General features: G+C 39.8%; 1 protein-coding gene across 2 annotated transcripts in view; it reads right to left on the minus strand.

Moving 5' to 3' along the window:
- ITPR3 (inositol 1,4,5-trisphosphate receptor type 3) overlaps positions 1–13,758 on the minus strand; it is an 825,364-nt gene that overhangs the window by 162,207 nt on the left and 649,399 nt on the right. For both annotated transcript variants that reach the window (XM_077295501.1, XM_077295502.1), the window contains 3 exons: positions 11,988–12,180; positions 10,137–10,262; positions 2,187–2,359 (listed from right to left, as the gene is read on the minus strand). In XM_077295501.1, the coding sequence (XP_077151616.1) occupies positions 2,187–2,359; positions 10,137–10,262; positions 11,988–12,180 (492 nt within the window). The remainder of the gene's footprint in view (positions 1–2,186; positions 2,360–10,136; positions 10,263–11,987; positions 12,181–13,758) is intronic.

The raw sequence follows: 13,758 nt of genomic DNA on the forward strand, positions 1-13,758 counted from the left end.
GCGTTTGTATGCGTTTATATGCGTTTTTTCCACCACTTGCGGATGCGTTTTAAATGCTGCGGATTTAAACGCTAATGTGAAACTAGCCTAAAGGGGTTGTCCCCTTTTCGGTTTATCTTTGTAGCTGTCAGAGAGGAAGAGGACTAGAACTCTAGAGCCACCTATTGGAAGTAGCTATCCTAACAGTCAATGTCGACCCTTTAACGAGCCTTGTCACATGATTTAGGATAAAAGCCAAACCAGAATCTCAATTTGCAGACACTGTGATTCAGGGTACTGCCCTTCGTCAGTACAAAGTGGAGATCTGGTTTGGCTGAGTGAGAGGCGTCTGACCGGGGTCCAAGAAGTATCCTTTCTCCTTGTGGAGAGTGGAGAATGACATGTTAAGCATGTTGGGATGAGGAGCTTAAAGCCACAATGCTCCTCCTCCACTGTGTTTTGGGGTACTGCAAATTGAGATTCTGGTTTGGCTTTTATCTTAAGTCATGTGAGGCTCGTTAAAGGGTTGACATTGGCTGTTATGATTGCTACTTCCAATAGGTGGCACTAGAGTTCTAGTCCTCTTCCTCTCTGAAGAGACAATTTGCATATTTCCCAGAGGAGGATTGTGGCTTAAAGTCTCCTCATCTCAACATGCTTAACATGTCAATCTCCGTAAGGAGAAACAATACTTCTTGGATCCCTATTCCTGGAAAAAAATGAGGGAAAAAGCCATACCTTTGGCATGGAAACAAGGCTGACTGACTATACACGATAAAATAGGAACTGACATATTGAAAAATGTCAGCAGGTGCTCTGGACTGGGGAGTCAAAATTTTAACTATTTGACTGTAATGAGGCAGTTTAGTTTGACAAAGATTGGAAGCCCTACAATAGCGGATGTTTGTAGGGTACAGTGAAATTGTTCTCTGCAACTTGGAGGCTGCATGTTAGCAAATATAGTGGTGGTTTGGACACGAATAATGTTGTCCTCGATGTTGAGACATACAGGCAGATACTTAATCCAATAACTATCTTCAGCATAAAGAAGAACAAAGAATCCTGGAAATAATGAAATGGCTCCATAGTCATGATCTTAACATTATCGAGTCTGTGTAGGATCAAATTAAGAAACAGAAGGATTTGAGCAAACCTATGTCTTCAGATCTGTGGTTAGTTCACCAAGATATTTGATACAACCTCTCTGCAGAGTTTATTATAAAACTGTGCAAGTGTACCTAGAAGAATTGATGCATTGATGCTGTTTTGAAGACCAAATATTGACATTGTCAACTTAACATTCTGTTAAACAGGACCTGTAACTTAATAAAAAAAAATTGCGTTGAATACCTCTCAGACTGGTAGACTGCCGGCTTGTGATTGACACTGTCTGTGAGGGTGAAAATGCACCCTACCAGAGAAACCTTCAGAGAGACACTCAGATGTACTGCAGGTAGAGATTTCACATATTCTGCTCCAAAAGCAATAAATGTGAATATCACTGCAAAGGACATACGCAGCGCAAAACGGAAACAAGTGGCAGGATCAGGGAAGCTCATTTATCTATTTAGCTACATTTTTTGAGCAAGTGACAGGTCATCTTAAATTGATAAAAAATAGCTTTTGCACAGTACTGTATGTTTTTTTCACAATTGCTCTCTATGGTGGATGGATTCTTAGTCATCTCCGCTGACTGGTCATTGTCTGACTTATGCCTCCTGACAATGGACGTAAACGTTGTGTGTCCCTAACCTAAGACATCCTATAAAAATGCCAGAAAATACATTAAAAATGCACTTAAAGTTATTTTTGCAAACTTCTGAACTGTCAGACTCCTTTAGCAAGAATAGTTAGTGAGCTGTTTAGGTTTTACTGACATGACATAGTGTTGCCTGAATGCTACAAGAGAAAATTTGTAGCTGAATGTCCTTTAGCACTTCATAGAACTCAATGGCCATACATAATGTAGAATAGTACAACTACTGAGCGAACCTATAGCAAGCTTAGATCGCTGCTGTCTGACTGGCATTACTCGCTGACGTGCCTTCTAGCTGTTCCTTTCAAGGTACAAAGACAGAACAAAGTTCATTGTTACTCCGAATGTTTTCTGGCTTTCTGCAATGATGGCCTGTAATCCACTTATCAAAGGAGGTAGCACTCTGTCATTTACATGCATTTTCACAAGTCTACAGTACATGAAGCCTTACATTCAGCCCTCCAAGTAGGTAGAGTGTTGGACCGATACCAAGGTAATACACGGATCGCAAGATCAATGCCACAATAAGAGGCCGAAGACCATAACGCTTTGTGAAAAGGGACATAACCGAGAAGCAAACCATGGCCCAGAAGAGGAGAGATATAAGTGGGGAATCCAATACTCCTAGGATATAAAACAAACATAGATTTACTTTATAAACAAAGACAGACAATGAAAACTAGTTCTCCATATTTCTTCAAACTGAGATATTACAATCATATGATCAAGAAGTATGATGTACAATAACAAATTGTATTGTGGTACCGTGTTAGCCAGAAAAATCAATGTGAATATTTTTCTGCCCAATGATGACAGAAGTATTCTTGGAGTGATACCTTTATTGGCTAACCAGAAAATAATATGTTTGCAAGCTTTTAGAGCACAGTGGCTCCTTCATCAGGCAAGATTACAAATCATAGTAACATAGTTAGTAAGGCCGAAAAAAGACATTTGTCCATCCAGTTCAGCCTATATTCCATCATAATAAATCCCCAGATCTACATCCTTCTACAGAACCTAATAATTGTATGATACAATATTGTTCTGCTCCAGGAAGACATCCAGGCCTCTCTTGAACCCCTCGACTGAGTTCACCATCACCACCTCCTCAGGCAAGCAATTCCAGATTCTCACTGCCCTAACAGTAAAGAATCATCTTCTATGTTGGTGGAAAAACCTTCTCTCCTCCAGACGCAAAGAATGCCCCCTTGTGTCGATTAATCGATTAATAAGAAAAAGGCACAACATTTAAAGAATGTTACAGGAGGACATTTGTTAGGGGGTGGGAAGTTTGATGAGTCCATAGATCAGCCAAGGTAATCAAATTAGGCATTTTCTTATAAATGGAGAGGAGGTGGGAATAATGTTCTTAGTTATCTGGAGTCTGTCTCTTGGAGGTGTGAATTGTATCCATGTAGTGACTCATAAATCCAGGTGTTAAATTGAGTCCTAGTGTCAACGAATTAAACATATTCATCAGTTTGTATTCCCAAATTTTTCTTTCCCTGTGGTCCTTAAAATTACCTTTTAGTATTAAGACTTTTAAGTCTGTCGTACTGTGTCCAGGTCCAGAGAAATGTTTTCCCACCGGTGTGTCCATTTCATTCTTGATTGTGTGTCTGTGTAGATTCATCCTAGTTTGTAATTTTTGCATGGTTTCCCCAATATAGATACTTCCAGGGCACCTCGTGCATTGTATCATGTACACCACGTTAGAGGATGTACAAGAAAAGGAATCCATAACCTTATAGTCCTGATTTGTGTTTGGTACACGGACTATGTCTGTTGTTAATATGTGGGGACATGTCTTGCATTTTTTATTGTTACAGGGGAATGTGCCAGTCACTGATGGTGATGAGAGGACACTTCTGACAAGCAGATTCCTTAAGTTAGGGGGCTGTTTATAGGAGAGAAGTGGTAGTTTTGGGAATATGTCTTTCAATTTGTGATCTCTATGGAATATGGGTTGGAGATCAGCACCAATTTTCCTTAGGATGCTCATGTGGGGGTTGTATGTGACCACAAGAGGTACCCTGTTGTTATCCTCTCTCAGTTTGTAATCCAGGAGGCTGTTTTTTTGGGATCCTTGTAGCCCTGTGGATCTGCTCACCTATTACCAGTGGATGGTATCCTTGCTGTAGGAATGTATTCCTCAGTGATCGCAGCTGTAGTTCCCTGTCTTTGCTGTCTGAACAGATCCGAATATATCTCAGAGCTTGACTGTAGATGATGAATTTTTTTGTGTGTCTTGGATGAAAGCTGTTCCATCTAAGATAAGCCGGACGTCCGGTGGGCTTGTGGTAAATGGATGTCTGTATGGCATTGTCCTTGATGTGTATGGTCATGTCCAGAAAATGTATTTGGGTCTTTGAAACTTTGAGGGTGAGTTTGACCCTCAAAGTTTCAAAGACCCAAATACATTTTCTGGACATGACCATACACATCAAGGACAATGCCATACAGACATCCATTTACCACAAGCCCACCGGACGTCCGGCTTATCTTAGATGGAACAGCTTTCATCCAAGACACACAAAAAAATCCATCATCTACAGTCAAGCTCTGAGATATATTCAAGTCTGTTCAGACAGCAAAGACAGGGAACTACAGCTGCGATCACTGAGGAATACATTCCTACAGCAAGGATACCATCCACTGGTAATAGATGAGCAGATCCACAGGGCTACAAGGATCCCAAGAAACAGCCTCCTGGATTACAAACTGAGAGAGGATAACAACAGGGTACCTCTTGTGGTCACATACAACCCCCACATGAGCATCCTAAGGAAAATTGGTGCTGATCTCCAACCCATATTCCATAGAGATCACAAATTGAAAGACATATTCCCAAAACTACCACTTCTCTCCTATAAACAGCCCCCTAACTTAAGGAATCTGCTTGTCAGAAGTGTCCTCTCATCACCATCAGTGACTGGCACATTCCCCTGTAACAATAAAAAATGCAAGACATGTCCCCACATATTAACAACAGACATAGTCCGTGTACCAAACACAAATCAGGACTATAAGGTTATGGATTCCTTTTCTTGTACATCCTCTAACGTGGTGTACATGATACAATGCACGAGGTGCCCTGGAAGTATCTATATTGGGGAAACCATGCAAAAATTACAAACTAGGATGAATCTACACAGACACACAATCAAGAATGAAATGGACACACCGGTGGGAAAACATTTCTCTGGACCTGGACACAGTACGACAGACTTAAAAGTCTTAATACAAAAAGGTAATTTTAAGGACCACAGGGAAAGAAAAATTTGGGAATACAAACTGATGAATATGTTTAATTCGTTGACACTAGGACTCAATTTAACACCTGGATTTATGAGTCACTACATGGATACAATTCACACCTCCAAGAGACAGACTCCAGATAACTAAGAACATTATTCCCACCTCCTCTCCATTTATAAGAAAATGCCTAATTTGATTACCTTGGCTGATCTATGGACTCATCAAACTTCCCACCCCCTAACAAATGTCCTCCTGTAACATTCTTTAAATGTTGTGCCTTTTTCTTATTAATCGATTTGTAATCTTGCCTGAAGAAGGAGCCACTGTGCTCTGAAAGCTTGCAAACATATTATTTTCTGGGTTTTTTTTCCCCTTATTCCAAGAGCCATAACTTTATTATTTTTCCATCAATATCGCTGTATGAGGGCTTGGTTTTTGTGGAACAAGTTGTACTTTTGAATGTCGCCACCAACTTTACCATATAATGTACTAGAAAAAGGGGAAGTAATTCCAAGTTCAGTGAAACTGCAAAAAAAGAATGCAATTTCACAATAGTTTTTTGGGGTCTTTTATTTACCCTGTTCACTAAATCGTAAAACTGACCTCACAATATGATTCTCCGGGTAAGGGCGAGTATGTAGATATGAAATGTATAGTTTGTTTCTTTTTTTATTTAAGTGGTGAAAAAAAATTTGGAAATTGTATGAAAACATTTTTTTTGCTTTGGTCGCCATTTTCCAACACACGCAACATTTTCATTTTTGGGATATGGGGCTGGGTGACAGATTATTTTTTTGTGTTCTGAGTTGTCATTTCTATTGATACCATTTTGGGGTATATACAATATTTTTATCGCCTCTTATTGCATTTTATTGCAATGTTGTGGCAGCCAAAAAACACGTAATTCTGGCATTTTGATTTTTTTCACTTGCTGTTTACCGATCAGATGAATTTATTTTATATTTTCATAGATTGGACATTTCTAAAAGCAGTGATACCAAACATGTATTTTTAATTTCTTTTCATTGTTTTGTTTTCAAACGGAGCAGAAAGGGGCTGATTTAAACTTTAGATTTTTTTTTTACTTTTTTCATATTTTTAAAAACTTTTTAAAAAACTTTATACTGTATTTAAAAGTCCCCTTAGGAGTCTTGAAGCTGCAATAGTCCAATCGCTTGTGCTACACATACCAATGCTACAGCACTGCTATGTATAGCAGAAATCACGATCTCCAGCGTTCACAGGGGGATCGTAATGAGTGGTCATAGGCAGACCCTTGGATGTCATGACAAACCATCGTCCTGCGATCATGTTACGGGTGTGCAGATGGGAGCGTGGAATGATTTGCACCCCTGTCGGTGCGTGTTAAATCCCATTGTCAGAGATTAAAAGTGAAATTTAACAGGTGCTCCATTCACGTCTGTTAAAGCACATGATGGCTGACTAAATCAGCTATCATATGTCAGGAAACATGCAGATTTAGCGTGCGTGCCTGCATCAAATTCAGGGAAACAAAATATGACATAAATATGTCATATGTTGTGAAGGAGTTAAAAAAGCACTCCCATTTAAGTTTTTATCCTCTCAAAATATATTGCAATCGTCCCCTGTATTTACAATTGCTCATTTTACCTTTCTACCCAGCTAATTCTCTTTTCTCTGCTCTACATAGAAACAGGAAGTCTCTTGTCCCTGCATTTATCATTCCCTCTTCCACCTCCCAGGGACTTTTGCAGGGACTTGTGACTCATACAGGGAAAATTGATCTCCTGTTTCTACAGAGAGCTTAGAGGGATTCATCTGGTCAGTTTTTTATCAAGTGATATCATAGCCCTAATGGAAAAGAGAAGAATTAGCTGGGTAGAAGAACAAAATAAGCAATTGTAAGCACACAGTGCCATATAATATGATGACTGCAATATATTAAAATGATAAAACCTTTGATGGATGCTTCATTGTAAGCAGAGACAAACACTAAATATTAAAGGTACTGTCCAGTGAAAAGAAGTTATCACCTATCCAGCGGATAGGTGACCTTTCTGACCGGTAGGTGTCCCACTGCTAGGACACGCACCATTTAACAGATTGAGGAATTTGAATCTCAGATGGGTCTCTTTTATCTCCATTACAAAATGGACTGGAGGACTGCTGCTCTATTCATTCTCTATGGAAAGGAAAAAGATTGAGCACAGCACTCGGCATCCCCATAGGGAATGAATGGATTGATAAACGAAGGATGCGCACTGCAGCTCTATTTTTATGGGGATAAAATTTACCGATTATGCCACTCGGTGTGGGTTCCAGCAGTCAGACTCCCACTGATCAACAAGTTATTACCTATCCTGTGGGTAGGTTATAACTTGATTTCACTGGACAACCCTCTTTAATGCTAAAGCGTTGGTATCACTTTTCCTTTAAGCTGAAGCTTTCTCTAGAGTTCAGGCGGTAAGTTCTCCACCCAATCTTGAGGAGAACTGCGTGCTTGTCCAATCAGAACTGCACACTTCTTCCTATGATCAATGCAGTGAGGGAACATGAAGCTAAACAATCAGTATGTAGCTTCCTAATAAAGCAGTTGCCCAGAGCTCCTGGTGTACATGTATTCTCTATCTTCTAGATGTACAGACCACATTAGTCCTGTGACCTAGAAAACAACGCATAGGAAGTCAGAGTCTCGTGCAATTGTGTAATTTGCAATGCCTTGCCTACTATGAGAGGCTGACCTCGCAGGCCAAGAGAGCCCAAAGTTACAGCTCATCATGAGGTTGGAATAAAGGGAGTTTATATTTTATTATTATCAAAGGGGAGATCATTAGTAGGCACAAAGGTAAACATTTTTATTGTGTGTGATCATTTAACCCCTTAGTGGAAAATTACGTACATGTAAGTCAATGCTGTGGTCACAGAGTGTGGGGGGGCTTAGAAGAGAAATACCAGCTTTGCCCAGTAAAGATGTTACCACTTATTTCTTCACTACTCTAGACCTCAATGAACTGTGCATCACCATCCAATCACTACAGAGGTATATTAAGAAATGAATTGACGTACACCATGATAAGTGATACATGTATGATTACTGTGGGTCTTGCGGTACCACTGATCATGAGAACAGAGATTCCAAAGTCTTCTGTGTAAATGAGAAAATAATGAATATGTGCAACCACTGATCCATTCACAGGAGCGGTAGTAACACATGCATGTTAATGCTTTAGGAGACTTTGAGCCTTCTGTCTTAGTGATCAAGGGAGACTTGGCAGCCAGATGCCCAGAGATCATACATTTATCATCTATCCTTCTGATAGGTTATAACTGAATTACGGGAAGGTGTGCTGCTACCACAGCGGATTCTTTACCCCTTGCTGCAAATGTATACTGTTGTGAGACAGAAAAAGCTTGACATAGAAAATGCACTAATGAGTTTTATATACACTGCTCAAAAAAATAAAGGGAACACTTAAACAACAGAATACAACTCCAAGTAAATCAAACTTCTGTGTAATCAAACAAACTGTCCAATTAGGAAGCAACACTGTTTGACAATCAATTTTACATGCTGTTGTGCCAATTGAATAGATAACAGATGGAAATTATTGGCAATTATCAAGACACACTCAATAAAGGAGTGGTTCTGCAGGTGGGGACCACAGACCACATCTCAGTACCAATGCTTTATGGCTGATGTTTTGGTCACTTTTGAATGTTGGTTGTGCTTTCACACTCGTGGTAGCATGAGACGGACTCTACAACTCACACAAGTGGCTCAGGTAGTGCAGCTCATCCAGGATGGCACATCAATGCGAGCTGTGGCAAGAAGGTTTGCTGTGTCTGTCAGCGTAGTGTCCAGAGGCTGGAGGCGCTACCAGGAGACTGGCTAGTACACCAGTAGACGTGGAGGGGGCAATAGGAGGCTCAGGTAGTGCAGCTCATCTAGGATGGCACATCAATGCGAGCTGTGACAAGAAGGTTTGCTGTGTCTGTCAGCGTAGTGTCCAGAGGCTGGAGGGCAACAACCCAGCAGCAGGACCGCTACCTCAGCCTTTGTGCAAGGAGGAATAGGAAGAGCACTGCCAGAGCCCTGGAAAATTACCTCCAGCAGGCCACAAATGTGCATGTGTCTGCACAAACGGTTAGAAACAGACTCCATGAGGATGGTGTGAGTGCCCGAAGTCCACAGATGGAGGTTGTGCTCACAGCCCAACACCATGCTGGATGCTTGGCATTTGTCACAGAACACTAGGATTGGCAAATTCGCCACTGGCGCCCTGTGCTCTTCACAGATGAAAGCAGGTTTGCACTGAGCACATGTGACAGAAGTGACAGAGTCTGGGGACACCGTGGAGAGCGATTTGCTGCCTGCAACATCCTTCAGCATGCCCGATTTGGCAGTGGGTCAGTAATGGTGTGGGGTGGCATTTCTTTGGAGGGCCGCACAAACCTCCATGTGCACGCCAGAGGTAGCTTGACTGCCATTAGGTACCGAGATAAGATCCTCAGACCTCTTGTGAGATCATATGCTGGTGCGGTTGACCCTGGGTTCCTCCTAATGCAGGACAATGCCAGACCTCATGTGGCTGGAGTGTGTCAGCAGTTCCTTCAAGATGAAGGCATTGACGCTATGGACTGGCCCGCCCGTTCCCCAGACCTGAATCCGATTGAACATATCTGGGACATCATGTCTCGCACCATCCACCAACGTCAAGTTACACCACAGACTGTCCAAGAGTTGGTGGATGCTTTAGTCCAGGTCTGGGAGGAGATCCCTCAGGAGACCATCCTCCGCTTCATCAGGAGCATGCCTAGGCATTGTATTGAGGTCATACAGGCACGTGGAGGCCACACACACACTACTGAGCATCATTTCCTTGTTTTAAGGCATTTCCACTGAAGTTGGATCAGCCTGTAATTTGATTTTCCACTTTGATTTAGAGTATCATTCCAAATCTAGGCCTCCGTGAGATATTAATTTTGATTTACATTGATCATTTTTATGTTTTATTGTTATCGACGCTTTCCACTATGTAGTGAATAAAGATTTAGAACTTGAATATTTTATTCAGTGATATCTAGGATGTGGTATTTTAGTATTCCCTTTATTTTTTGAGCAATGTATATACATATATATATATATACATACATATCTTACCCATTGAAGTCCCCTCTACATAGGGGTAGAAAAAGGCTATGATTAGGTTGATAAAAACTGCCAGATTGAAGGAAATGGTTCCCCAAAGTGTCATTCTACGTGAAAACCAGTATATTAACGGCATACCTAAAGAAAAACACAAGAGTGACAAAGACAATATAAGCTGTTGTTTATGGAAATGTACAATACTAAACAATAGTTTGCAAGTTTCATTGTGAGCTCCCTGATAATTTATTTTTTATCAACCGCCTGTGTTTCTCAACAGGTAAAAACAAATCCGTTTTGTGGTTGTTGTTATTCTTTATTTGTAGTTTTTAGTTAATGATATGCTCGTGCTCCGGGGCAGCCTGTGGGGGGAGCTTTATGTGGTGCTCCGCTTACATATTTCAACACCCCAATTTTACATAATGTCCCCTTTTTTACATAATGCATATAATAGTGTGGGGTTAGAAAAAAAATTTTTCATCCAGCAAAATGAGGCCGGCAGTGACAGTAGCATTTATCGCATAATGCATGCAATATTGTTGGGTAAAAAATATATAAATTTTTCTCCAGCAAAATGGCGGTGGCGCAGCAGCATCTATTGGAAAGCGATAGATGCTACTGCGCATGCACCGCCGCCATTTTTCTTAATAAAAAAAATTGGCTGCAGCAAAATGGCGCCGGCAATTGAGCTATAGCATCTACCGGAAAGCAAAGTTATTTTTACTTTTTTTTTCCAACATTATTATATAGATTTTGCAATAGATGCTACTGCGCAGGTGCCATCACCAGTGCCATTTTGCTGGATGTAAAAAAAAAATTCTATCCCCACATTATGTAAAATATGGGGCACGTCAATAAAGGATCATTGACCTGTCATAATCCCATACAGGTCAATTTGTAAGCAGAGCATAAAGCCCAGCCCACAGGTTGCCCCAGAGCACGAGAATCTCATTAACTGAAAACTACAAATACAGATTAAACAACAACCACAAGACAGATTTCATCAACCAAGGTATCATTTTTATCAGTATAACAATGTCAACCTGACACTGTCTTTGGTCTACTCAGCACAATTCTGTTGACGGGTTCGCTTTAAAAAGACAGTGGTGAGTTTTTTTCAATGTGGCAACGTATTACCATCAAACAGTTTGTGTAGGATATAGCCATAGTGATCCCTTACTTATTATTATTAGTATGTACAGTACACTCATAAGCATTATCTACAAAAAGCCTGAAGTCAGTTCACAAGGACAGTATTCTGACTATAGCAAATGAATTGTCCATTGGCTGTTTCTATTTGAAACAGTTTTCTTAAGTCTTTCTAATTGCCTGTCAATTTTGTGATCTAAGAAGTAACGACTTCATGTTTTTCTACACGTAATATCATAAATGTGACATGATTCTCCAAAATTTTCATTATTTTACATACACATAGGTTTTACAGTTTTATCGATAAAGGGAAAATAGGTAAAAATCATAGAGCATTAAATATATCATGTACTATTGAATGTCTTTCCTTTGTTCATTGCATAATATAAACTATTTTTTTTAAACTTACATTCTAAAGATTACATAATTTGACCATGTTTTGTAATTTACTAGTAGCAGAATATGTGAAAATTGTTTTTTGTGTTTAGCCCCAAAAATGCTGCTGACTTTGCTTGTAGAATTGCTCCAAGTAAAGGATGGCATGAATGCCAGCACTGTATGTACAGATGTGAGATGACCTGTTATCATCTGTTTTTATAGCAAAAGACATCTTGAGACATATGCAAGTAGTTTTAGGACTATAACAAGTGCTGAAACCACACAACTGCTCTTATCCTATGACAATCCATATTAAAAGGTTATCTGAGAAAGCCATACTTCGTAGTTTCTTCTGCCACTCCATCTCATTATGAAGGAAAGATGACTGGTCAAAGAAGTCGCTAACTTTGCTGCTCTGTTCATCCTGCTCTGTGGTAGTGAATACTCGGTGCTTTGTCTCTTCTGTGAGGAACTTGCAGATATTTGGAACAGGAAACACAATTTGTTCCATGCTTCGGTCTGAACGTACAATCTGTTGGCAACAAACACACATAATTCATGAGGCACCATGTAAAAAGTATTCTTACAATGTGGAAAATAAACGTGTACGATAATGGAGTGAAGCATATAGCTGCCTGAGGCAAAACTAAAGCTGCATCTTTCTCCTGATTTATGCAGTCTATTACTTTCACTTTTTATACTGCTGAAACTTTCTGTAAAACAAAATTTATCTTGGAAAATGATATTTGGGTAGCAAAAGATATTGGTAAAGTTAAATTTACTATTTCATTTACACCAGATTCTAATCATAAATTGCTAAATAGTTTTTTGCAGCACTTTAAAAATTGAAGTTCGTCAAAAATGAGTGCCTAAATTCGACAAGCTCAACACTTGCTTTTTTTCTGCTTGATAGTGGCCATGACTAGCCTGTGTCTATGTTTTTGACACATTAGATAGAAAATTAGAATCGGTCTCAAAACACAGTGGTGCAAAGTAAATCAAGTTAGAATTGGTGTACAACGCAAAGTTTCTCCAAGGTGCATCTTAAGCTTTTTTTAATATTTATTTTTACTAAATATGTAATTTTTTATTTTTTTTTAAATTTTTATTAAGCCTTAGAAATGTTTAATTAACTCCTTAGTGACAGAGCCACTTTGGTACTTCATGACCAAGCCAATATTTACAATTCTGACCACTGTCACTTTATAAGGTTATAGCTCTAGAACGCTTCAACGTATCTCACTGATTCTGAGAATGTTTTTTTTTTTTTTTGTGACATATTGTACTTTCTTTGATATAACTTGCGTTCATTCATGAGAAAGCAGAAATTTGGCAAAAGTTTAGAAAATGTTGCAATTTTCAAACTTTTAATTTTTGTATCTTAAATTATAGAGTGGTGTCACACAAAATAGTTAATAAATAACATTTCCCACATGTCAATTTTACATCATCACAATTTTTGAAACTTTTTTTTGTTAGGACGTTATAAGGGTTAAAAATTGACCAGCGATTTTCCAACAAAATTTACAAAACCATTTTTTTTAGGGACCACCACACATTTGAAATGAGTTTGGGGGTCAATATAACAGAAAATACCCAAAAGTGACACCATTCTAAAAACTGCACCCCTCAAGGTACACAAAACCACATTCAAGAAGTTTATTAACCCTTCAGGTGATTCACGGGAACTAAAGCAATATATATATTTTTTTTTTTCACAAGGGTATCAGGAGAAAATGGACCACAAAATTTGTTGTGCAATTTCTTCTAAGTATGCCAATAGCCCGTATGTGGGGGGAAGCCACTGTTTGGGCACATGGCAGGGCTCAGAAGGGAGGGAGCACCGTTTGATTTTTAGAATGCAAATTTGGCTGGAATCAATGGTGGTGTAGCATTTGGAGACCCCCTGATGTCAGTGGCGTATCTGGGGGTGGAGCCGGGGTATGTGCCCTGGGCGCAGTCGGGCCGCCTAATGCGGTGGTCCGCAGTGTCTCCCCCGGCGGCTGCAATCTGCCGCCCCCCGGACTGAGAGTCGGCTGTTCAATGTGCCGACTTTCAAGCTGACAGCTGACACAGAGAAGCTGCAGCACGCCGGCTCTGTCATGCTTCT

This window comes from Ranitomeya variabilis, chromosome 3 (genome assembly GCF_051348905.1).
Source record: "Ranitomeya variabilis isolate aRanVar5 chromosome 3, aRanVar5.hap1, whole genome shotgun sequence".
Classification (NCBI taxonomy): Eukaryota; Metazoa; Chordata; class Amphibia; order Anura; family Dendrobatidae; genus Ranitomeya; species Ranitomeya variabilis.